This window comes from Rana temporaria, chromosome 12 (genome assembly GCF_905171775.1).
Source record: "Rana temporaria chromosome 12, aRanTem1.1, whole genome shotgun sequence".
NCBI lineage: Eukaryota > Metazoa > Chordata > Amphibia > Anura > Ranidae > Rana > Rana temporaria.
In genome coordinates, this window is record NC_053500.1 from 147,273,429 (window position 1) to 147,298,844 (window position 25,416).

The window sequence follows — 25,416 nt, forward strand, 5'->3', positions numbered from 1 at the left end:
CTCTCTGTACATGTATGACCCTCGTCCCCTCTCTGTACATGTATGACCCTCGTCACCCCTCTGTACATAGTGCCCCCTCTCTGTACATGTGTGACCCTCGTCCCCTCTCTGTACATGTATGACCCTCGTCACCTCTCTGTACATGTATGACCCTCGTCCCCTCTCTGTACATGTATGACCCTCGTCACCCCTCTGTACATAGTGCCCCCTCTCTGTACATGTGTGACCCTCGTCCCCTCTCTGTACATGTGTGACCCTCGTCCCCTCTCTGTACATGTGTGACCCTCGTCCCCTCTCTGTACATGTGTGACCCTCGTCCCCTCTCTGTACATGTGTGACCCTCGTCCCCTCTCTGTACATGTATGACCCTCGTCACCTCTCTGTACATGTATGACCCTCGTCCCCTCTCTGTACATGTATGACCCTCGTCACCCCTCTGTACATAGTGCCCCCTCTCTGTACATGTGTGACCCTCGTCCCCTCTCTGTACATGTGTGACCCTCGTCACCTCTCTGTACATGTGTGACCCTCGTCACCTCTCTGTACATGTGTGACCCTCGTCCCCTCTCTGTACATGTATGACCCTCGTCACCTCTCTGTACATGTGTGACCCTCGTCCCCTCTCTGTACATGTGTGACCCTCGTCCCCTCTCTGTACATGTGTGACCCTCGTCCCCTCTCTGTACATGTGTGACCCTCGTCACCCTTCTGTACATGTATGACCCTCGTCCCCTCTCTGTACATGTATGACCCTCGTCACCTCTCTGTACATGTGTGACCCTCGTCACCTCTCTGTACATGTGTGACCCTCGTCCCCTCTCTGTACATGTATGACCCTCGTCACCCCTCTGTACATAGTGCCCCCTCTCTGTACATGTGTGACCCTCGTCCCCTCTCTGTACATGTGTGACCCTCGTCCCCTCTCTGTACATGTGTGACCCTCGTCCCCTCTCTGTACATGTGTGACCCTCGTCCCCTCTCTGTACATAGTGTCCCCTGTACATGTGTGACCCTCGTCACCTCTCTGTACATGTATGACCCTCGTCATCTCTCTGTACATGTATGACCCTCGTCACCTCTCTGTACATGTATGACCCTCGTCGCCTCTCTGTACATGTGTGACCCTCGTCACCTCTCTGTACATAGTGCCCCCTCTCTGTACATGTATGACCCTCGTCACCTCTCTGTACATGTATGACCCTCGTCACCTCTCTGTACATAGTGTCCCCTGTACATGTATGACCCTCGTCACCTCTCTGTACATAGTGCCCCCTCTCTGTACATGTATGACCCTCGTCACCTCTCTGTACATGTATGACCCTCGTCACCTCTCTGTACATAGTGTCCCCTGTACATGTATGACCCTCGTCACCTCTCTGTACATAGTGTCCCCTGTACATGTGTGACCCTCGACATCTCTCTGTACATGTATGACCCTCGTCATACGGTGCCAATCTGTACATGCATGCTTTGCAGGAACACCGGATCCACGCCGTTCCTATTGACAGAACAGCGATCTGCCTTGTTTACATAGACAGACCGCCGTTTTCCCTCTGTTCCTGAATGATCGGAGGGTGCTGGCGGACATGGAGTCCACGGTACCTTCTGATTGGCTCCCCCTGTGTATAAGATCTGGAAGTGCAGGATAACGTGTGTGTGTACAGTGGAACCTCGGATTGCGACTAACGCGTTTCACAATACAAGCATTTTATTTTTAAAAATCCCTGACTCGGTTCGTGAATTTTGTCTCGCAAAACCGTGCGGTACGTAATCCGAGGTTCCGCTGTGTGTGTATAATTTCCTCTAGGACGGTTGGCGAGGGGTTAGTGCCGGTGACGTCATCGTGCGGTACGTAATCCGAGGTTCCTCTGTGTGTGTGTGATTTTCTCTAGGACGGTCGGCGAGGGGTTAATGCCGGTGACGTCCTCTGTATCATTGTTGACTCCCCCAATATTCCCTCATCTATAATCTTCCTTTCCCCCCCCCCCCCTGTAGGGATGCTGCTGACGTTGAGGGACGTCGGACTTCCGTCCTGTGTGGTGGCCGGACCTCCTCAGCTGGTAAATTATCTACATTTTTATATTTTACATTGTTGTGCCGGAGTGGCGATGTCGCCCAATGGGTGGCCCCCGAAAATCTCCTGATGCATACCTGCGATCGGGAGCTTTTCCATTCATGTGACTGCCAATCAGAGTGGTCACATGATCGGAATGCCCCTCCCCCCTCCCATTCAGCCTTTAGAACCTCTTAAAGGTCCAGGAGGTGACAGTGAGGAAAGGGTTAAGGATGCCAGGAAGGATCAGAGCAATTCTAATTGGGTAAAGCGGCCATCGGATTTCACATCTCTGGACCCCGACATTGGCTGTGTGAGCTTAGAATGCTCGTCGCCCACTGAGGCGGGGGAGGGGTGATTGGTGTTCACATTTCCAATTTTTTTTTATTTTTTTTTAACCCCTTCCATACCGGGGGGTACTTGTACACCTTCCCGCCCAGACCAATTTTCAGCTTTCAGTGCTCTTGCACTTTGGATGACAATTGCGCGGTCGTGCTACACTGTACCCAAACTACATTTTATCATTTTGTTCCCACAAATAAAGATTTCTTCTGGTATTTGATCACCTCCTGGGATTTCTATTTTCTGCAAAAAAAATAAAAAAAATGACCGAAAATGTAAAAAAAAAGTTATTTCTTTGTTTGTTATAAAACATTGTAAATAAGTACATTTTCTCCTTCACTGATGGGCACTGATAAGACGGCACTGATGGGCACCGATGAGGTGGCACTGATGTGGCATTGATGGGCACTAATATGCGGCATGGGTGGGCACTGATAGGTGGCACGGATGGGCATAGATGGGCACTGATAGGTGGCACTATCATATGTGTTGTACTAATGGATGCCAATCGGTGCAAAACAATGCCTGCCAATCAGTGATGCCCATTGTGGGCACTGATTGGCATCCATTGCGGGCACTGATTGGCATCCATTATTTGTGTCATTGTCATCCCTGTTGGTCTTGGGTGGCATACCTGTGTGTGTGTGTGTGTGTGTGTGTGTGTGTGTGTTTTTTTTTTTTTTTTGCATCCCTGGTGGTCTAGTGGGCATCCCTGGTGGTCTAGTGGGCATCCCTGGTGGTCTAGTGGGCATCCCTGGTGGTCTAGTGGGCATCCCTGGTGGTCTAGTGGGCATCCCTGGTGGTCTAGTGGGCATCCCTGGTGGTCTAGTGGGCATCCTTAGGGGGGGGGGGGGGGGCTGTGCTGATAATCGATCAGCACAACCCCCCCCCCCCCCCCCTGTCAGAGGAGCAGCCGATCGGCTTTCCTCTACTTACGTCTGACAGACGCGAGTGAGGAAAAGCCGATTACCGGCTTTTCCTGTTTACATCGTGATCAGCTGTGATTGGACACGGCTGATCACGTGGTAAAGAGCCTCCGTCAGAGACACTTTACCTTGATCGGTGTTGCTGGGAGTCAGACTGACACCCTGCAACAACGATCTCCGCGATGCGCGCCCCAATATCTTGAGGACGTCATATGACGCCCACTCAGGATATTGAAACCACTTTGCCATTGGCGGGAAGGGGTTAAAGTGGAGTTCTGGCGATTAAAAAAAGAAAAGTCAGTCGCTACAAATCCTGCAACTGCTGACTTTTAAAAAAAGGACACTTGCCTGTCCAGGACGCCCGCGATGTCCTCACCTGAAGCTGATCGGGAGGGGGGGGGGGCACCCCGGGCTCCTGGGCACCATTTGGCCCCTTGCAGGTGTAATGCCTGTACCCCCCTGATGGCGCCCCTGCTGGTCACCATCTGAAAATGTGAGTTGCTTGTTTGCCTTGCTGGTCCCATGAATTGGAAAAGACCTGAAGCACCCGTCTCAGTGTGGCAGCCAAGCAAGTAGCATTTTCAGATGGGGCAAAAGCGCCAATCAGATCTTCTGGCAGATTTCCTTGTCGCATAAAGTAAACCTCCTTAACCACTTCCAGCCCGGTCAGTAACAGATTGACGTCCGGGAAGTGGTTGTGAAATCCTGACTGGACATCTACTGACGTCCAGCAGGATTTCATGCCCGCGCCCGTGGGGGCGCCCAGTGCGGCGATCGGTGATGCGGGGTGTCAGTCTGACACCCTGCATCTCCGATCTCGGTAAAGAGACTCCGGCGGAGACTCTTTACCACGTGATCAGCCGTGTCCAATCATGACTGATCACTAAGTAAACAGGAAGAACCGTTGATCGGCTCTTCCTCACTCGCGTCTGATAGACGCGAGTAGAGGAGAGCCGATTGGCGGATCTCCTGACGGGTGGTTCGCGCTGATTCTTTATCAGCGCAGCCCCCCCCCCCCCCTCGGATGGCCACACTGGAGCACCGAAAAAAAAAAAAAAAGGGCAGTAAAAAAAAAAGATGCCAATCGGTCCCACAAATGGGCACTGACTGGCAACATGGATCCATCAGTGCCACCCCACAGTGTCCATCATGCCCAGTGCCCACCTATCAGTGCCCATCTGTGCCACCCATAAAGAAACCCATCAATGCCACCCATCAGTGCCGCCTCATCTGTGCCCATCAGTACCACCTCATCTGTGCCCATCAGTACTACCTCATCGATGTCCATCAGTGCCATCTCATTGGTGCCCATCAGTGCCATCTCATCAGTGCCCGTAATTGAAAGAGAAAACTTACTTATTTACAAAAAAAATAACAGAAAAAAATTTAAATGTAATTTTTTTCAATATTCAGTCTTTTTTTTTTTTAGTTGTTGTGCAAAAATAAAAAATCGCAGAGGTGATCAAATACCACCAAAAGAAAGCTCTATTTGTGGGGGAAAAAGGACGTCAATTTTGTTTGGGTACAGTGTAGCATGACCGCGCAATTGCCATTCAGTGCGACAGCGCTGAAAGCTTAAAATTGGCCTGGGCGGTAAGGTGCGTAAGTGGTTGGTATGGAAGTGGTTAATAAACGATGTATCTGTAAAGAAGGATGATCAATACTTACCTCTCCTGCTCCCCACACTGCCAGACGCTTCTCCATTGCTGAGGATGTGCCTGGCTGTAGTGTCTGGCTGTAGTGTCTGGCTGTAGTGTCTGGCTGTAGTGTCTGGCTGTAGTGTCTGGCTGTAGTGTCTGGCTGTAGTGCCTGGCTGTAGTGCCTGGCTGTAGTGCCTGGCTGTAGTGCCTGGCTGTAGTGCCTGGCTGTAGTCTGCTGGGAAATGTCTCGGTGTGTAACCCTCGGCGGGTCTCATTGCGATTTGAAGCGACGAAACACGGGAGTTTTTCACTTTCTTTGGGGTGAGAAGCGGCACGAAAACGACTGACTGGAGGAGAGCGATCGTCGTTCCTACTAGGAACACACGATCTGTTTCTCCTCTCCTGACACAAATCCCCGTTCCTGCTCTGGTGCCCGCAATCGTGGGTGGTCAGCGGAGATCGCGCCTGCCTGCCACGCGCATCGGGCTCCCCGGCTCTACCAGATTTCCCACCGGTGTGCGCAATGATGTCGCATGTCCGGCCCCACCCAGCGCGTTTCTGGGAATAGCTGGCATTGAGGAGAGGTGCCGGTCTCCCTGCAGCCTCTGCGGGGCGTTTGCTCAGCATTTAGTGGTGGGGGCAGCAGGATTAGGGAAGTATTCGATGTTTTCCTCTCAGGACGGTTCTTTGTGACGAGGTTTCCCTCTGTGACGGTTAGATTGGAGTGCGCTCCGTAATGATGTCCTCCCTTTTTCTCCTTCACACAGGAGAAACTCCTGCGAGCCATCAAGACCTACTGTGGACCCCTAGATGGTCTTAATGTTGGTAAGAATTTATTTCCATGACAACATGCTGTGTGATTTGGCATCAGATGTCCGGTCTGGGGTCCCCCCCTGGGGCTTCTGTGGTGGTCTCCCCCCCCTCCCCCCCCCCCTCCCCTCCCTCTGTCGTCTCTCCCCTCCCCTCCCTCTGTCGTCTCTCCCCTCCCCTCCCTCTGTCGTCTCTCCCCTCCCCTCCCTCTGTCGTCTCTCCCTTCCCCTCCCTCTGTCGTCTCTCCCCTCCCCTCCCTCTGTCGTCTCTCCCCTCCCCTCCCTCTGTCGTCTCTCCCCTCCCCTCCCTCTGTCGTCTCGCCCCTCCCCTCCCCTCCCTCTGTCCGTCTCTCCCCCCCCCTCCCCCTCCTCTCTGTCGTCTCTCCCCTCCCCCCCCCCCTCCCTCTGGTCGTCTCTCCTTCCCCTCCCTCTGTCGTCTCTCCCTTCCCCTCCCTCTGGTCGTCTCTCCCCTCCCTCCCTCTTCGTCTCTCCCCCTCCCCTCCCTCTGTCGTCTCTCCCCCTCCCTCCCTCTGTCGTCTCTCCCCTCCCCCCCCCCTCCCTCTGTCGTCTCTCCCCTCTCCCTCCCCTCCCTCTGTCGTCTCTCCCCTCCCCTCCCCTCCCTCTGTCGTCTCTCCCCTCCCCTCCCCTCCCTCTGTCCGTCTCTCCCCTCCCCTCCCCTCCCTCTGTCGTCTCTCCCCTCCCCTCCCTCTGTCGTCTCTCCCCTCCCCTCCCCTCCCTCTGTCCTCTTCTCCTCCTCCCTCCCCTCCCTCTGTCGTCTCTCCCCTCCCCTCCCTCTGTCGTCTCTCCCCCCCCCCCCCCCCTCTGTCGTCTCTCCCCTCCCCTCCCCTCCCTCTGTCGTCTCTCCCCTCCCCTCCCCTCCCTCTGTCGTCTCTCCCCTCCCCTCCCCTCCCTCTGTCGTCTCTCCCCTCCCCTCCCCTCCCTCTGTCGTCTCTCCCCTCCCCTCCCCTCCCCTGTCGTCTCTCCCCTCCCCTCCCCTCCCTCTGTCGTCTCTCCCCTCCCCTCCCCTCCCTCTGTCGTCTCTCCTCTCCCCTCCCCTCCCTCTGTCGTCTCTCCTCTCCCCTCCCCTCCCTCTGTCGTCTCTCCCCTCCCCTCCCTCTGTCGTCTCTCCCCTCCCCTCCCTCTGTCGTCTCTCCCCTCCCCTCCCTCTGTCGTCTCTCCCCTCCCCTCCCCTCCCCTCCCTCTGTCGTCTCTCCCCTCCCCTCCCCTCCCCTCCCCTCCCTCTGTCGTCTCTCCCCTCCCCTCCCCTCCCTCTGTCGTCTCTCCCCTCCCCTCCCCTCCCTCTGTCGTCTCTCCCCTCCCCTCCCCTCCCTCTGTCGTCTCTCCCCTCCCCTCCCCTGCTTCTGTGGTTGTTTTTGTTACAAATGAAGTGAGGAGACTGCAGTCCCTCTTTTGAATGTTCTGTGCGCTAAAATTTGTTGTTCTACAGAGGTTCATCCCTACACCGATCCTGTGTACAAAGACGAGACGATGACCGTCCACCAAGTACCGATCTTCAGTAAGTGATCGATCCTTCCTGGTTCTGATTCCCCCCCCCCCTTTCCTTCCTGTTCTGATTCCCCCCCCCCCTTCCTTCCTGGTTCTGATCCCCCCCCCCTTCCTTCCTGGTTCTGATCCCCCCCCCCTTCCTTCCTGGTTCTGATCCCCCCCCCCTTCCTTCCTGGTTCTGATCCCCCCCCCCCTTCCTTCCTGGTTCTGATCCCCCCCCCCCTTCCTTCCTGGTTCTGATCTCCCACCCATTCCTTCCTTCCTGGTTCTGATCTCCCACCCATTCCTTCCTTCCTGGTTCTGATCTCCCACCCATTCCTTCCTTCCTGGTTCTGATCTCCCACCCCTTCCTTCCTTCCTGGTTCTGAACTCCCACCCCTTCCTTCCTTCCTGGTTTTGATCTCCCACCCCTTCCTTCCTTCCTGGTTCTGATCTCCCACCCCTTCCTTCCTTCCTGGTTCTGATCTCCCACCCCTTCCTTCCTTCCTGGTTTTGATCTCCCACCCCTTCCTTCCTTCCTGGTTCTGATCTCCCACCCCTTCCTTCCTTCCTGGTTCTGATCTCCCACCCCTTCCTTCCTTCCTGGTTCTGATCTCCCACCCCTTCCTTCCTTCCTTGTTCTGATCTCCCACACCCCCCCTTCCTTCCTTGTTCTGATCTCCCACACCCCCCCTTCCTTCCTGGTTCTGATTCCCCCCCCCCCCTTCCTTCCTGGTTCTGATTCCCACCCCTTCCTTCCTGGTTCTGATTCCCACCCCTTCCTTCCTTCCTTCCTGGTTCTGATCTCCCACCCCTTCCTTCCTTCCTTCCTTCCTTCCTGGTTCTGATCTCCCACCCCTTCCTTCCTTCCTTCCTTCCTGGTTCTGATCTCCCACCCCTTCCTTCCTTCCTTCCTTCCTGGTTCTGATCTCCCACCCCTTCCTTCCTTCCTTCCTTCCTGGTTCTGATCTCCCACCCCTTCCTTCCTTCCTTCCTGGTTCTGATCTCCCACCCCTTCCTTCCTTCCTTCCTGGTTCTGATCTCCCACCCCTTCCTTCCTTCCTTCCTGGTTCTGATCTCCCCCCCCTTCCTTCCTTCCTTCCTGGTTCTGATCTCCCACCCCTTCCTTCCTTCCTTCCTGGTTCTGATCTCCCACCCCTTCCTTCCTTCCTTCCTGGTTCTGATCTCCCACCCCTTCCTTCCTTCCTTCCTGGTTCTGATCTCCCACCCCTTCCTTCCTTCCTGGTTCTGATCTCCCACCCCTTCCTTCCTTCCTGGTTCTGATCTCCCACCCCTTCCTTCCTGGTTCTGATTTCCCCCCCCCTTCCTTCCTGGTTCTGATTTCCCCCCCCCCCTTCCTTCCTGGTTCTGATTCCCCCCCCCTTCCTTCCTGGTTCTGATTCCCCCCCCCCTTCCTTCCTGGTTCTGATTCCCCCCCCTTCCTTCCTGGTTCTGATTCCCCCCCCCCTTCCTTCCTGGTTCTGATTCCCCCCCCCCCTCTTCCTGGTTCTGATTCCCCCCCCCTTCCTTCCTGGTTCTGATTCCCCCCCCCTTCCTTCCTGGTTCTGATTCCCCCCCCCCTTCCTTCCTGGTTCTGATTCCCCCCCCCCCCTTCCTTCCTGGTTCTGATTCCCCCCCCCTTCCTTCCTGGTTCTGATTCCCCCCCCCTTCCTTCCTGGTTCTGATTCCCCCCCCCCCTTCCTTCCTGGTTCTGATTCCCCCCCCCCTTCCTTCCTGGTTCTGATTCCCCCCCCCTTCCTTCCTGGTTCTGATTCCCCCCCCCCCCTTCCTTCCTGGTTCTGATCCCCCCCCCTCCCTCCCTGGTTCTGATTCCCCCCCCCCTTCCTTCCTGGTTCTGATTCCCCCCCCCCTTCCTTCCTGGTTCTGATTCCCCCCCCCTTCCTTCCTGGTTCTGATTCCCCCCCCCTTCCTTCCTGGTTCTGATTCCCCCCCCCTTCCTTCCTGGTTCTGATTCCCCCCCCCTTCCTTCCTGGTTCTGATTCCCCCCCCCCCTTCCTTCCTGGTTCTGCTCCCCCCCCCCCCTTCCTTCCTGGTTCTGATTCCCCCCCCCTTCCTTCCTGGTTCTGATTCCCCCCCCCCCCTTCCTTCCTGGTTCTGATCCCCCCCCCCTTCCTTCCTGGTTCTGATTCCCCCCCCCCCCCTTCCTTCCTGGTTCTGATTCCCCCCCCCCCTTCCTTCCTGGTTCTGATTTCCCCCCCCCCCTTCCTTCCTGGTTCTGATTTCCCCCCCCCCCCCCTTCCTTCCTGGTTCTGATTCCCCCCCCCCCCCCTTCCTTCCTGGTTCTGATTTCCCCCCCCCCTTCCTTCCTGGTTCTGATTCCCCCTCCCCCTTCCTTCCCGCCGCTGTTCAGTAACCAAAACTACGAAAGTAACTCTAACTTTTTTTAATCCACTGAAAATTTCCAATGAATGTCCTAATCTTTGTTTATTTAGGTAATGGGAGTGGAAAAGAATCGTCGGCCCAACCTCTGGACCTGAGTCCCTCCGCTGAGGCCGGGGGTCGGGGGGATGGGAGAACATCTACAGGTATTGGGGGAAGGGGGGGGGGGGAGAGGCTTGGCTGAGTGTCTCTAATCATTTTATTGCAGCGTTGGGGGATCATACATCCAGGGCCGGGGCAAAGGGGTGGGCAGCTGCCCTGGGCACTGTGGTATGTGAGGTGGGGGGGGGCACCACAAGTAGATTGGGGGAGGGGGAATTTGTGTTGAGAGGGGTGAGAATTAGGGATTTGGGGGGGAATTTGTGTTGGATGTGGAGGAGGGGTTGATTTTGGGGGGGGGGGGGGGTGTATTTGTGCTAGGAGGGAAAATTTTAAATAAATAATAAAGAGGACCTGTCATGCTTATTCCTATGACGAGGGATGTTTACATTCCTTGTAATAGGAATAAAGGTGATCAAATTTTCATAACATCGCGCCCGGCCTCCGAACGATCAGAGAGACTCTGGTGACCGTAAGGTCCAGGTCTATGCTCAACATCGAGGGGGCGGCGGGGGGGGGCGGCGGGGGGGGGGGGGGGGGGGGGGGGGACGTCCACTAAGATCGTTCTTATGGTGTACGGAATCGCCGGGTGATGATGCCTGTAGCTCCTCCCATCATTCAGATATAGTCCCACAAAGTCCAGGACTTCATATGACGGCCTGGGGGTGCCAAGTGGTTAACCCCAAAGAAGGAGTTAAAAGCGCCGATGCAGGAGTGTGGGGTGTAGCAAGATGGCGGCGACGGAACGTGACTTCCGTATCATTCTGTGATGGGGAGCGGAATGTGACCACACCCCCCTATCACTGTGCTCGGGGCTTCTTCTTGTGATTGGGGGATATCGGTCCTGATTCTATCCATGCCTCTAAATTGGTCTTCTTTTTCCTCCATTTTGTTGTAGACCAACGAAGAACAGCTGACAGAGGCCCGCCGTGCGTCATTTCTTTTGTCTGTAAGGTGAGGGTTCTGTTTTCTATTTGCGTCCAAAATAATATCGCCAAATATTTAATGTTTATTTGAATCGTGTGATTTCATTTTATTCTTCTCTTGTCTGTAAGGTTCATGACAAAAAAGGACATTTCCTGGTTGCCAAAGCGAAGGAGATCGGACTTCCTGTGTACGTATCTTTTATTGTAAAGGGCGGGAAAAACCTGAGATCCCAACACCAGGGTGCATTTGATTTTTATAGAGCAACTGTCATCTCTGTCCCCCCGCTGTTGGCTCCCTCTATCCTCCTTGTCCCCCCGCTGTTGGCTCCCTCTTTCCTCCTTGTCCCCCCTGCCGTTGGCTCCCTCTATCCTCCTTGTCCCCCCGCTGTTGGCTCCCTCTTTCCTCCTTGTCCCCCCGCTGTTGGCTCCCTCTTTCCTCCTTGTCCCCCCTGCCGTTGGCTCCCTCTATCCTCCTTGTCCCCCCGCTGTTGGCTCCCTCTATCCTCCTTGTCCCCCCGCTGTTGGCTCCCTCTTTCCTCCTTGTCCCCCCGCCGTTGGCTCCCTCTTTCCTCCTTGTCCCCCCTGCTGTTGGCTCCCTCTATCCTCCTTCCCCCCCCCGCTGTTGGCTCCCTCTTTCCTCCTTGTCCCCCCGCTGTTGGCTCCCTCTTTCCTCCTTGTCCCCCCGCCGCTGGCTCCCTCTTTCCTCCTTGTCCCCCCGCTGTTGGCTCCCTCTTTCCTCCTTGTCCCCCCGCTGTTGGCTCCCTCTTTCCTCCTTGTCCCCCCGCTGTTGGCTCCCTCTTTCCTCCTTGTCCCCCCGCTGTTGGCTCCCTCTTTCCTCCTTGTCCCCCCGCTGTTGGCTCCCTCTTTCCTCCTTGTCCCCCCGCCGCTGGCTCCCTCTTTCCTCCTTGTCCCCCCGCTGTTGGCTCCCTCTTTCCTCCTTGTCCCCCCGCTGTTGGCTCCCTCTTTCCTCCTTGTCCCCCCGCTGTTGGCTCCCTCTTTCCTCCTTGTCCCCCCGCTGTTGGCTCCCTCTTTCCTCCTTGTCCCCCCGCTGTTGGCTCCCTCTTTCCTCCTTGTCCCCCCGCTGTTGGCTCCCTCTTTCCTCCTTGTCCCCCCGCTGTTGGCTCCCTCTTTCCTCCTTGTCCCCCCGCTGTTGGCTCCCTCTTTCCTCCTTGTCCCCCCGCTGTTGGCTCCCTCTTTCCTCCTTGTCCCCCCGCTGTTGGCTCCCTCTTTCCTCCTTGTCCCCCCGCCGCTGGCTCCCTCTTTCCTCCTTGTCCCCCCGCTGTTGGCTCCCTCTTTCCTCCTTGTCCCCCCGCTGTTGGCTCCCTCTTTCCTCCTTGTCCCCCCGCCGCTGGCTCCCTCTTTCCTCCTTGTCCCCCCGCTGTTGGCTCCCTCTTTCCTCCTTGTCCCCCCGTTGTTGGCTCCCTCTTTCCTCCTTGTCCCCCCGCTGTTGGCTCCCTCTTTCCTCCTTGTCCCCCCGCTGTTGGCTCCCTCTTTCCTCCTTGTCCCCCCGCTGTTGGCTCCCTCTTTCCTCCTTGTCCCCCCGCTGTTGGCTCCCTCTTTCCTCCTTGTCCCCCCGCTGTTGGCTCCCTCTATCCTCCTTGTCCCCCCGCTGTTGGCTCCCTCTATCCTCCTTGTCCCCCCGCTGTTGGCTCCCTCTTTCCTCCTTGTCCCCCCGCCGTTGGCTCCCTCTTTCCTCCTTGTCCCCCCTGCTGTTGGCTCCCTCTTTCCTCCTTGTCCCCCCGCCGCTGGCTCCCTCTTTCCTCCTTGTCCCCCCGCTGTTGGCTCCCTCTTTCCTCCTTGTCCCCCCGTTGTTGGCTCCCTCTTTCCTCCTTGTCCCCCCGCTGTTGGCTCCCTCTTTCCTCCTTGTCCCCCCGCTGTTGGCTCCCTCTTTCCTCCTTGTCCCCCCGCTGTTGGCTCCCTCTTTCCTCCTTGTCCCCCCGCTGTTGGCTCCCTCTTTCCTCCTTGTCCCCCCGCTGTTGGCTCCCTCTTTCCTCCTTGTCCCCCCGCTGTTGGCTCCCTCTTTCCTCCTTGTCCCCCCTGCCGTTGGCTCCCTCTATCCTCCTTGTCCCCCCGCTGTTGGCTCCCTCTATCCTCCTTGTCCCCCCGCTGTTGGCTCCCTCTTTCCTCCTTGTCCCCCCGCCGTTGGCTCCCTCTTTCCTCCTTGTCCCCCCTGCTGTTGGCTCCCTCTATCCTCCTTCCCCCCCCCGCTGTTGGCTCCCTCTTTCCTCCTTGTCCCCCCTGCTGTTGGCTCCCTCTTTCCTCCTTGTCCCCCCGCTGTTGGTTCCCTCTTTCCTCCTTGTCCCCCCCGCTGTTGGCTCCCTCTTTCCTCCTTGTCCCCCCCCGCTGTTGGCTCCCTCTTTCCTCTTGTGCCCCCGCTGTTGGCTCCCTCTTTCCTCTTGTGCCCCCGCTGTTGGCTCCCTCTTTCCTCTTGTGCCCCCGCTGTTGGCTCCCTCTTTCCTCTTGTGCCCCCGCTGTTGGCTCCCTCTTTCCTCCTTGTCCCCCCGCTGTTGGCTCCCTCTTTCCTCCTTGTCCCCCCGCCGTTGGCTCCCTCTTTCCTCCTTGTCCCCCCGCCGTTGGCTCCCTCTTTCCTCCTTGTCCCCCCGCCGTTGGCTCCCTCTTTCCTCCTTGTCCCCCCGCCGTTGGCTCCCTCTTTCCTCCCTCTTTCCTCCTTGTCCCCCCGCTGTTGGCTCCCTCTTTCCTCCTTGTCCCCCCGCCGTTGGCTCCCTCTTTCCTCCTTGTCCCCCCGCTGTTGGTTCCCTCTTTCCTCCTTGTCCCCCCCGCTGTTGGCTCCCTCTTTCCTCCTTGTCCCCCCCCGCTGTTGGCTCCCTCTTTCCTCTTGTGCCCCCGCTGTTGGCTCCCTCTTTCCTCTTGTGCCCCCGCTGTTGGCTCCCTCTTTCCTCTTGTGCCCCCGCTGTTGGCTCCCTCTTTCCTCTTGTGCCCCCGCTGTTGGCTCCCTCTTTCCTCCTTGTCCCCCCGCTGTTGGCTCCCTCTTTCCTCCTTGTCCCCCCGCCGTTGGCTCCCTCTTTCCTCCTTGTCCCCCCGCCGTTGGCTCCCTCTTTCCTCCTTGTCCCCCCGCCGTTGGCTCCCTCTTTCCTCCTTGTCCCCCCGCCGTTGGCTCCCTCTTTCCTCCCTCTTTCCTCCTTGTCCCCCCGCTGTTGGCTCCCTCTTTCCTCCTTGGCCCCCCCGCTGTTGGCTCCCTCTTTCCTCCTTGTCCCCCCGCTGTTGGCTCCCTCTTTCCTCCTTGTCCCCCCGCTGTTGGCTCCCTCTTTCCTCCTTGTCCCCCCGCCGCTGGCTCCCTCTTTCCTCCTTGTCCCCCCGCTGTTGGCTCCCTCTTTCCTCCTTGTCCCCCCGCTGTTGGCTCCCTCTTTCCTCCTTGTCCCCCCGCCGCTGGCTCCCTCTTTCCTCCTTGTCCCCCCGCTGTTGGCTCCCTCTTTCCTCCTTGTCCCCCCGCCGTTGGCTCCCTCTTTCCTCCTTGTCCCCCCGCTGTTGGCTCCCTCTTTCCTCCTTGTCCCCCCGCTGTTGGCTCCCTCTTTCCTCCTTGTCCCCCCGCTGTTGGCTCCCTCTTTCCTCCTTGTCCCCCCGCCGCTGGCTCCCTCTTTCCTCCTTGTCCCCCCGCTGTTGGCTCCCTCTTTCCTCCTTGTCCCCCCGCTGTTGGCTCCCTCTTTCCTCCTTGTCCCCCCGCTGTTGGCTCCCTCTTTCCTCCTTGTCCCCCCGCTGTTGGCTCCCTCTTTCCTCCTTGTCCCCCCGCTGTTGGCTCCCTCTTTCCTCCTTGTCCCCCCGCTGTTGGCTCCCTCTTTCCTCCTTGTCCCCCCGCTGTTGGCTCCCTCTTTCCTCCTTGTCCCCCCGCTGTTGGCTCCCTCTTTCCTCCTTGTCCCCCCGCCGCTGGCTCCCTCTTTCCTCCTTGTCCCCCCGCTGTTGGCTCCCTCTTTCCTCCTTGTCCCCCCGCTGTTGGCTCCCTCTTTCCTCCTTGTCCCCCCGCCGCTGGCTCCCTCTTTCCTCCTTGTCCCCCCGCTGTTGGCTCCCTCTTTCCTCCTTGTCCCCCCGTTGTTGGCTCCCTCTTTCCTCCTTGTCCCCCCGCTGTTGGCTCCCTCTTTCCTCCTTGTCCCCCCGCTGTTGGCTCCCTCTTTCCTCCTTGTCCCCCCGCTGTTGGCTCCCTCTTTCCTCCTTGTCCCCCCGCTGTTGGCTCCCTCTTTCCTCCTTGTCCCCCCGCCGCTGGCTCCCTCTTTCCTCCTTGTCCCCCCGCCGCTGGCTCCCTCTTTCCTCCTTGTCCCCCCGCCGCTGGCTCCCTCTTTCCTCCTTGTCCCCCCGCCGCTGGCTCCCTCTTTCCTCCTTGTCCCCCCGCTGTTGGCTCCCTCTTTCCTCCTTGTCCCCCCGCCGTTGGCTCCCTCTTTCCTCCTTGTCCCCCCGCCGTTGGCTCCCTCTTTCCTCCTTGTCCCCCCGCCGCTGGCTCCCTCTTTCCTCCTTGTCCCCCCGCTGTTGGCTCCCTCTTTCCTCCTTGTCCCCCCGCCGTTGGCATGCTTTGGATTACAAGCGTGTTTCCGGAACGAATTATCCTCTCAATCCGAGGTTTTACTGTAATGGATTTTTATCCTCCCCGCCTCACACACTTTAACACGCCTGTTTTCTGTATGCAGAGGGACCCGAGAGATCGGAGTGCTCATCTCAGAGCTTAAATCTGGGAACAGCGTCACATACCAGGGCAAAGAGGTGAGGACCATCGTTCCCGAGCGACGCTTCAATAACTCAATAACACCTGTTGTTTAAAAATGATTATTTTTTTATTTTTTTAGATTTCCCCGGCTGATGTCCTGAGTCCGGACATCCCGGGCCCCAGGTTTCTTGTGGTGGAATGTCCAACTGAAGACTTCATAACTCCCATGATTGAGAACGAGACATTGAAGAGGTAGGTGTGTCACGTGCCGGGTCCTGAAACCGAAGAAGCGGAGAGGGCTCTCCCTGTGGCTGGGTGCTCTCGGTGTCCCTGGTGGTGGTGGCGGGGATTGCCGGCTGTGCCGCAGAGGAGAGGTGGTGGTGTGGAGATCCCTCTCTGCAAAGTGGATACCAGATGAGGAGGTGAGCAGTAGGACCCAGGAGAGCTGAGGTGTGGGGACTGCACACAGTGGGTTGCAGTGGTAGGTGCAGCAGGCTGGTTACTGTAGGTGAGTACTGCGAGTTGGAGCAGCAGGCTGGATACGGTAGGTGAGTACTGCAGCGGCAGGTTTGTACAGCAGGCTGGCACCAAGGCGGCCCACAGCAGACCGGGCCCAGCTGAAGACGTAGTCGGGGACGGTTGCAGAGGTCGGTGGTCAGCGGATCGGATGTCGGAGACGTGGTTGGGCGAGCCGCGGTCATACCCAGGAGAGGAGATGGGCAGATCAGGGGGCAGTCCGAGGTCAGAGACGAGAGGAATCCAAGAACAAGCCGGGTCAGTAACGGGTTATCGGAAGCCTAAGCAAGGGAACAGGAAACTGAAGACCAGTCGGCGGTGTCTGTGAGCGTTGGGCATCCCTTTAAAGGCCAGGATGTAGCGCTTGTGGCGTTCGCCCATTTATGCGGGCACACACGGGTACGCCCATATTGGGTGTTGGCTAACATGCCAGAGCTTTTGCCAATTCTTCTCCGGCGTGTCCCCTGACAGTAGGGCCGTGTTTCTGGTGAGGTCAGTGGTGGGGGCGCACAGTGATCTGCAATACCGCCTTTCACCAGAGGGGGGGGGGCACACAGTGCTCTGCAATACCGCCTTTCACCAGAGGGGGGGGCACGCAGTGCTCTGCAATACCGCCTTTCACCAGAGGGGGGGGGGGCACACAGTGCTCTGCAATACCGCCTTTCACCAGGGGGGGGGGGGGCACACAGTGCTCTGCAATACCGCCTTTCACCAGAGGGGGGGGCACGCAGTGCTCTGCAATACCGCCTTTCACCAGAGGGGGGGGGGGGGCACACAGTGCTCTGCAATACCGCCTTTCACCAGAGGGGGGGGGGGGGCACACAGTGCTCTGCAATACCGCCTTTCACCAGAGGGGGGGGGCACACAGTGCTCTGCAATACCGCCTTTCACCAGAGGGGGGGGCGCACAGTGCTCTGCAATACCGCCTTTCACCAGAGGGGGGGGGGCGCACAGTGCTCTGCAATACCGCCTTTCACCAGAGGGGGGGGGGGGGGCGCACAGTGCTCTGCAATACCGCCTTTCACCAGAGGGGGGGGGGCGCACAGTGCTCTGCAATACCGCCTTTCACCAGAGGGGGGGGGGCACACAGTGCTCTGCAATACCGCCTTTCACCAGAGGGGGGGGGGCACACAGTGCTCTGCAATACCGCCTTTCACCAGAGGGGGGGGGGCACACAGTGCTCTGCAATACCGCCTTTCACCAGAGGGGGCACACAGTGCTCTGCAATACCGCCTTTCACCAGAGGGGGGGGGGCACACAGTGCCCTGCAATACCGCCTTTCACCAGAGGGGGGGGGGGGCACACAGTGCTCTGCAATACCGCCTTTCACCAGAGGGGGGGGGGGGGGCGCACAGTGCTCTGCAATACCGCCTTTCACCAGAGGGGGGGGGGGGGGGGGCGCACAGTGCTCTGCAATACCGCCTTTCACCAGAGGGGGGGGGGGGGCGCACAGTGCTCTGCAATACCGCCTTTCACCAGAGGGGGGGGCACACAGTGCTCTGCAATACCGCCTTTCACCAGAGGGGGGGGGCGCACAGTGCTCTGCAATACCGCCTTTCACCAGAGGGGGGGGGGGCACACAGTGCTCTGCAATACCGCCTTTCACCAGAGGGGGGGGCGCACAGTGCTCTGCAATACCGCCTTTCACCAGAGGGGGGGGGGGGGGCGCACAGTGCTCTGCAATACCGCCTTTCACCAGAGGGGGGGGGGGGGCGCACAGTGCTCTGCAATACCGCCTTTCACCAGAGGGGGGGGGGGCACACAGTGCTCTGCAATACCGCCTTTCACCAGAGGGGGGGGGCGCACAGTGCTCTGCAATACCGCCTTTCACCAGAGGGGGGGGGGGCACACAGTGCTCTGCAATACCGCCTTTCACCAGAGGGGGGGGCGCACAGTGCTCTGCAATACCCGCCTTTCACCAGAGGGGGGGGGGGGGGGCGCACAGTGCTCTGCAATACCGCCTTTCACCAGAGGGGGGGGGGGGGCGCACAGTGCTCTGCAATACCGCCTTTCACCAGAGGGGGGGGGGGGCACACAGTGCTCTGCAATACCGCCTTTCACCAGAGGGGGGGGGGCGCTCAGCAATTTATTTTTGTTGTCATTTTATTATTATTTTTATATATATATATTCCTTTTTTTTTAAGGTAAAAGGTTACCGTAATTATTAATGTATAATTGCACATTATTATTTTACATTTAGCTTGTTATTTGTGTATTTAATTTACATTTTATTTATTCATATATTATTGCTGTTTTATTTAAAATAAATAATTGAGCAGAAAAAACGCGCGAATGGTGCGTTTCTTTTAATGTCTATGAGAATAAAAATGCGTTTTGGATCTTTGAAGCGCTCAGGTGTGAATGCGGCGTTGGTGACATCATAGTGACCAGCTCTGGAATGAACGGTGGTGATTGGTTTGTGTTTCAGACACCAGGAGGGGAATTCGGAGGGCGGAGTCGATCTGATCGTCCACATGACCCCGGAACACATTCTCCACTGCAGCAGCTACCGGAACTGGATGGAGCGGTGAGTGTTTTTTATTATTATTATTATTATTATTATTATTATTATTATTATATATTTTTTTATTATTTTTAAGTCCGGGTTCCGTCCTCCAAGTCTGACGTTCTGTGTATTTTATTAAAGTGGTTCTAAAGGCAGGAGGGTGTGTTTTACCTTGACCACTTGCTGGGGACCGCCCACCGTACATGTCCTGCGGCACGGCGGCCGCTCGGTGCCAGATCAGGTACCTAGTATATGAACTGACGCTTGTCGGGTCATCTGCTCCCGTGGATGTCCAACGGCAATCTGCTTATGTTAACCACTTCAGCCCCGGAAGAATTGACCCCCCTTCCTGACCTGGCCACTTTTTGAGATTCGGCACTGTCCCTTTAAGTGACAATTGCGCGGTCGTGCGACGTGGCTCCCAAACAAAATTGACATCCATTTTTTTTTTTTTCCAGAAATAGAGATTTATTTTGGTGGTATTTGATCACCTCTGCGTTTTTTTTTATTTTTTGCGCTGTAAACAAAAATAGAGCGACAATTTTTTGGGGGGGGGAGGGGATGCAATATTTTTTTACTTTTTGCTATAATAAATATCCCCCCAAAAAATATATAAAAAAACTTTTTTTTCCCTCAGTTTAGGCCGATACGTATTCTTCTACATATTTTTGGTAAAAAAAATCGCAATGAGCGTTTGGTTTGCGCAAAAGTTATAGCGTCTACAAAATAGGGGATGGTTTTATGGCATTTTATTAATATTTTTTTATTATTAGTAATGGCGGCGATCAGCCTGTCTCTGTCTGCCTGTCTGTCTGCCTGTGTCTGCCTGTCTCTGCCTGTCTCTGTCTGTCTGCCTGTCTCTGTCTGTCTGCCTGTCTCTGTCTGTCTGCCTGTCTCTGTCTATCTGCCTGTCTCTGTCTGTCTGCCTGTCTGCCTGTCTCTGTCTGTCTGCCTGTCTCTGTCTGTCTGCCTGTCTCTGTCTGTCTGCCTGTCTCTGTCTGTCTGCCTGTCTCTGTCTGTCTGCCTGTCTCTGTCTGTCTCTGTCTGTCTGTCTGTCTGTCTGCCTGTCTCTGTCTGCCTGTCTCTGTCTGCCTGTCTCTGTCTGTCTGTCTGCCTCTGTCTGTCTGTCTGCCTGTCTCTGTCTGTCTGCCTGTCTCTGTCTGTCTGCCTGTCTCTGTCTGTCTGCCTGTCTCTGTCTGTCTGCCTGTCTCTGCCTGTCTCTGTCTGTCTCTGTCTGTCTGTCTGTCTGTCTGTCTGCCTGTCTCTGTCTGTCTGCCTGTCTCTGCCTGTCTCTGCCTGTCTCTGCCTGTCTCTGTCTGTCTGTCTGCCTGTCTCTGTCTGTCTGTCTGCCTGTCTCTGCCTGTCTGTCTGCCTGTCTCTGCCTGTCTGTCTGCCTGTCTCTGTCTGTCTGCCTGTCTCTCTGCCTGTCTGTCTGCCTGTCTCTGCCTGTCTGTCTGCCTGTCTCTGCCTGTCTGTCTGCCTCTGTCTGTCTGCCTGTCTCTGTCTGTCTGCCTGTCTGTCTCTGTCTGCCTGCCTGTCTGTCTCTGTCTGTCTGTCTCTGTCTGTCTGCCTGTCTGTCTCTGTCTGTCTGCCTGTCTGTCTCTGTCTGCCTGTCTGTCTCTGTCTGTCTGCCTGTCTCTGTCTGTCTGCCTGTCTCTGTCTGTCTCTGTCTGTCTGTCTCTGTCTGTCTGCCTGTCTCTGTCTGCCTGTCTCTGTCTGCCTGTCTCTGTCTGTCTGCCTGTCTCTGTCTGTCTGCCTGTCTCTGTCTGTCTGCCTGTCTGTCTGTCTGCCTGTCTCTGTCTGTGTCTGTCTGCCTGTCTGTGTCTGTCTGTCTGCCTGTCTGTGTCTGTCTGTGTCTGTCTGTCTCTGTCTGTCTGTCTGCCTGTCTCTGTCTGCCTGTCTCTGTCTGTCTGTCTGCCTGTCTCTGCCTGTCTCTGCCTGTCTCTGCCTGTCTCTGCCTGTCTCTGCCTGTCTCTGCCTGTCTCTGTCTGTCTGCCTGTCTCTGTCTGTCTGCCTGTCTCTGTCTGTCTGTCTCGCGCGCTCTGCCTGTCTCGCGCTCGCACGCAATATAACCTGGAAGCCCCGCCTCCTTCTCTCTGTCAGGTTCGGCCCGCGGACGGAGCACCTGATCCTGAATGAGAGCGTTTCCGCCATCCATAACCAAAGTGCCTACAGAATCCAGAGCCAGCTGAACCTCATCCACCCCCGTATCTTCCCGACTCTCCCGGACCTCTCCAGGAAGGTAAGTCGCCGGGCATGCTGGGAGTTGTGGTTCTGCGGTGGGGGATTGGTGAGCTGCTTCCATAGAGTCTCCCTTGTGGTTTTGTGTGCAGAAGGCGGCAGAGAAGGACGTCCGCGGGGTGAGAGCCGAATGTCTTCTAAAATACCAGCTGAGACCCACCCGGGAATGGCAGAGGTAAGCCGGCCCCTGATTGGGTCGTCCCTTCACCCGCACAGGCGGGTCCTTGTCTCCATGGTCACTCCCTTATCCTGGCCGGAGGATCCAACCAATAATATTTAGTGATTCTTTTATCTTTCTGCACTTCACCCCCAAAGAATCGGATCAGGAGAGCCTTGGAAAAGTGGCACTGCGGAGCAATTCATTCTCAACTATTGCAGCAGAAGTCGCTCTACCGGCAGCTATTTACATCGGAGCTTAGAAGGGGGAGCGCGGGAAACGAGCTGCCGAGTCACTGCTGGGAGGAGGGGGGTGCAGGGGGTGCAGAGTTCGAGTCACTGCTGGGAGGGGGGGGACAGAGTTCCTGAGTCGCTGCTGGGAGGAGGGGGGAGCAGGGGGTGCAGAGTTTGAGTCACTGCTGGGAGGGGGGGAGCAGAGTTTGAGTCCCGAGGTGTGGGGGGCGCCGGTGACGCTCAGACGATCCTTTTCCGAGTGTCTCCGGGCGCTGTGCACCTCTGGCCACATGCGGTACTACACACACCAGCAGTCACTGTGAAACGTATTATCTGAGTTTCCATTGACTTCTATGAGGAAACTCGCTTTGGATTACAAGCATTCACTGTGATTGGAGGAGGGAGTCTCTGATGATGGCGCTGTGATTAGGAGGAGGGGTGATGGCGCTGTGATTGGAGGAGGAGGGGGTGACGGCGCTGTGATTGGTATTTCAGGGACATGGTCACCAGTAACAACACCCCGGAGTTTGTGAAGGAGGCGATGACTCTGCCGGGATTCCCGGACGCTCTGAAGGAGTGCAGGCGGCTGCTGGAGGCCGACATCCCACAATCTGCAGGTAAATACAACTGTCACTTCTGACCTTCCCCCGAGGTGTTCGGAGGGCGACGCCTCTGGCGGCTTTTACTGCCGATCATACATATAAATCTCTCTCTCCCTCCAAACTGTCGGCCTTTTTTTGTTTGTAGCACAAACAAATAAAAACCAGCAGAGGTGATTAAATGCCACCAAAAGAAAGTTCTATTTGTTTGAAAAAATACACTTTGTTATAAAACATATCCAAAAAAAAAGTAGAACATTTTATTTTATTCTTTCCTTCTTCCGTTTTTATATAATATAAAAAAAAAAAACGCAATGGTGATTAAATGGCACCAAAATAAAACTTTTGTTGTTTGAAAAAAAATGATATAAATTTATTTGTGTAGAGCGTCGCACGACCGCACAATTGTCAAAGTAGTTCAGTGCTGAATATCAATAAATGACCTGGTCATGAAGGGGGGTAAATACTTCCTGTGGTGAAATAAAACTTCATGGCTGCCATTGTGTGACGGATAGAACTGGCTTTGCTGGCAGCATGCTTATCCCAGGCCGGAGCTCAGGAAGTCCCGCAGTCCCAGAATGTCGCTCCGTGTTGTCGGGGGATGGTGATGGGGGTTGTGTGATCGTCTCATGGACTCTTCTCTCCCCTCCCCCCAGAGGAGGATCCCCAGTATCCTGTGGTCGTGTTTCTAGGAACCGGTTCTGCTGTGCCCATGAAAAGCCGCAATGTCAGCTCTACTCTGGTGCATGTCAGGTGCGTGTTCTGCTGCCCACTGCCCTCCTTCTATCCACTGCCCTCCTTCTACCCTGCTACCTATTCTGCCCTCCTTCTACCCTGCTACCTATTCTGCCCTCCTTCTACCCCGCTACCTATTCTGCCCTCCTTCTACCCTGCTACCTATTCTGCCCTCCTTCTACCCTGCTACCTATTCTGCCCTCCTTCTACCCCGCTACCTATTCTGCCCTCCTTCTACCCCGCTACCTATTCTGCCCTCCTTCTACCCCGCTACCTATTCTGCCCTCCTTCTACCCCGCTACCTATTCTGCCCTCCTTCTACCCTGCTACCTATTCTGCCCTCCTTCTACCCTGCTACCTATTCTGCCCTCCTTCTACCCTGCTACCTATTCTGCCCTCCTTCTACCCTGCTACCTATTCTGCCCTCCTTCTACCCCGCTACCTATTCTGCCCTCCTTCTACCCCGCTACCTATTCTGCCCTCCTTCTACCCCGCTACCTATTCTGCCCTCCTTCTACCCCGCTACCTACTCTGACCACTGCCCTCCTTCTACCCTGCTACCTATTCTGACCACTGCCCTGCTACCTGTTCTACCCACTGCCCTCCTTCTACCCTACTACATATTCTGCCCACCTTCTACCCTGCTAACCCTCTATGTATTCTGCATTTATAAGAGTATTTTTTGTATGATGGTATCATGGTAGGTAGTAATAAAGAAGGTCCAACCCGCTACTAGCAAGGGGGACCTAATAAAGGGGGTCCAACCCGCTACTAGCACGGGGGACCTAATAAAGTGGCCGGTGAGTGTATAATGTCCGATTGGTTTGGGCGTTAGAGTGTAAGCTTCTGTGGTGCCGAATCTGATGTGTCGGGCTCGGTGTATTTGTACAGCACTACGGAATATGTTGGAGCTCCTGTGATATTTAGCGACTCGTTCTTGTTTCCCTCCTCAGTCCCTCCCTGGTGTTGTTGCTGGATTGTGGAGAGGGGACGTTCGGCCAGCTGTACCGGCACTATGGTGATGAGGTGGACGACGTTCTGTGCCAGCTGTCTGCAGTGTTTGTGTCTCACATTCACGCCGATCATCACACGGTAAGTTCGGCAGCGTTGTTGGTGTGGCTTTTATGGGGGGGGGGGGGGGTCGGTTATAAATGGATTTCTTCATAAAAAGGATTCCCGTTCCAGCATCCTTCTTCTTTTTTTTTTTTTTTCTTTTTTTCTTTTTTTTTTTTTTTTTCTAGTCCTTTAGGCTCCATTGATGATGAGATCTCATCCACCTGAGCAGCTTTCCTGAGTACAGGAGAGAGAAACCTGCAGAAACAGGGAGGTGTATTTATTAAAGGGAAATAGACTGTGAACTTTGCAAGTGCAGTTGCCCCAGAGCTTAGTAAATGTGGTGACGCTTCACTTTGCGAAGAATACCCAATCACGTGCAAGGAGAATAAAAAAAAATGGCATGTTTGCTTGCACATTATTGGATGATGGAAGTCAGCAGAGCCTCCCCTCGTTTTACTAAGCTCTGGAGAAACTGCACCTGCAAAGTGCTCAGTCTATTTTCCTTTAGTAAATCACCTGCACATTTTTATATGTGGCTCGGGCACACACTGGCAGCCTTGGGGAGACATCGATCGCATCTCCTCTCTAGTGACGAGCTTATTCAGAAGGAATCAGTACAGCGAATGAGCAGCGGAATGGTTCATGTTTGTAATTCTAGTCCTTAAAGCGGAGAGTTCCGGGCTTTTTATTAAAAGTCATCGGCTACAAAAAGTGGATCTGCTGGCTTCTAATAAACAGACACTCGCCGGTCCAGCGATGCGGCCGCACGGAGCCCCGCCCCCGCTCCTCTCCGCGGCGCCTCCATTGCCACTCTGGGCACCCGCCCTTGACAGCTTTCGCCTTCAGGTCCCGGGCACTCACTGCGCATGTGCGAGTCGCGCTGTGCTCTGCAGAGTGGACAGGCGATCCCCTGGGACGTGTCCCAGGAGATCACCTAGAGGGAGGGGCCGCCTAGGGGGGAGAGGAGGCGTCGCCTAGGCGGCCCGTAGTTGGAAGTAGTAAGTGGGACAGGAAGTCCTAATCCTGATGAAGCCCCCACCTCCCCCCATGTGTGGCATGTAAGGGGGGCGAGGAGTGCTTAAAGCGAAAGTTTCACGTTTGGGGGGAACTCCGCTTTAAAGTGGTTGTTAACTTGGTGGTGGTGTTACCATCCCCTCTGTTATAATAAATGATGTGCCCCACCAATAAATACGTTATTCTATAGCGCCCCTCAGCGGTTACATGTTCGGTCGTCTCTCTCTCGCGGACAGGAAAGTGGGCGGAGCCGAGAAAACCCCCCCACTGACGTCAGCCGGGAGGAGGAGAGAGACGGCCAGACACGTGACCGCTGAGCGGCGATATAGAATAAGATAATTGTCGGTGGATTTTTTAGAAAATCTTTACTTCTAGAGTTCCAGTCCACTTTAGGTTATTGTGTTCCATTTTGTCTCTATTCAGGGCCTCCTCCGTGTTCTGTATGAGAGGGAGAGAGCGCTGGTAAGTATATCCATAAGACGGGACTGAATGGTATTTGATGCCCTCTTCAGTATATCGGTGATTTTATCTTCATGTCTTCTTGCAGAGTTCACGCGGAAAGCCATTCAGTCCCGTATTCCTAGTAGGTCCCACCATTCTAATGACCTGGCTCAATCAGTTTCATGACCACTGCCAGGATCTTCTCCACAATATCCGGTAAGTCGCACTCCGTCATCGGCCATTTTTGAAATGGCCACCCCCAGAACTTGCCTGTTGTGCTGCATCTATGGCATCTCATGTGGGAAATGCCAAGGGTATGAATACTTTTCCCAGGCGCTGTATATAGAGGGGTATGAATACTTTTTCAAGGCACTGTATATAGAGGGGTATGAATACTTTTTCCAGGCACTGTATATATAGAGGGGTGTGAATACTTTTTCCAGGCACTGTATATAGAGGGGTATGAATACTTTTTCCAGGCGCTGTATATAGAGGGGTATAAATACTTTTCCCAGGCACTGTATATAGAGGGGTATGAATACTTTTTCAAGTCACTGTACGAGTAAATGTACCCATCAACATTTTGT

The 25,416-nt window shown here is 55.7% G+C and overlaps 1 protein-coding gene across 2 annotated transcripts in view; it reads left to right on the forward strand.

Annotated features, from left to right (window-relative positions):
* ELAC2 (elaC ribonuclease Z 2) overlaps window positions 1-25,416 on the forward strand; it is a 36,470-nt gene that overhangs the window by 5,630 nt on the left and 5,424 nt on the right. For both annotated transcript variants that reach the window (XM_040331158.1, XM_040331159.1), the window contains exons 4-19: window positions 1,996-2,060; window positions 5,729-5,786; window positions 7,218-7,286; window positions 9,709-9,801; window positions 10,653-10,708; window positions 10,810-10,868; window positions 15,315-15,387; window positions 15,471-15,583; window positions 18,276-18,374; window positions 20,457-20,595; window positions 20,687-20,769; window positions 21,480-21,601; window positions 22,240-22,336; window positions 23,272-23,410; window positions 24,812-24,850; window positions 24,936-25,045. In XM_040331158.1, coding sequence (XP_040187092.1) covers window positions 1,996-2,060; window positions 5,729-5,786; window positions 7,218-7,286; window positions 9,709-9,801; window positions 10,653-10,708; window positions 10,810-10,868; window positions 15,315-15,387; window positions 15,471-15,583; window positions 18,276-18,374; window positions 20,457-20,595; window positions 20,687-20,769; window positions 21,480-21,601; window positions 22,240-22,336; window positions 23,272-23,410; window positions 24,812-24,850; window positions 24,936-25,045 — 1,414 coding nt within the window. The remainder of the gene's footprint in view (window positions 1-1,995; window positions 2,061-5,728; window positions 5,787-7,217; window positions 7,287-9,708; window positions 9,802-10,652; window positions 10,709-10,809; window positions 10,869-15,314; window positions 15,388-15,470; window positions 15,584-18,275; window positions 18,375-20,456; window positions 20,596-20,686; window positions 20,770-21,479; window positions 21,602-22,239; window positions 22,337-23,271; window positions 23,411-24,811; window positions 24,851-24,935; window positions 25,046-25,416) is intronic.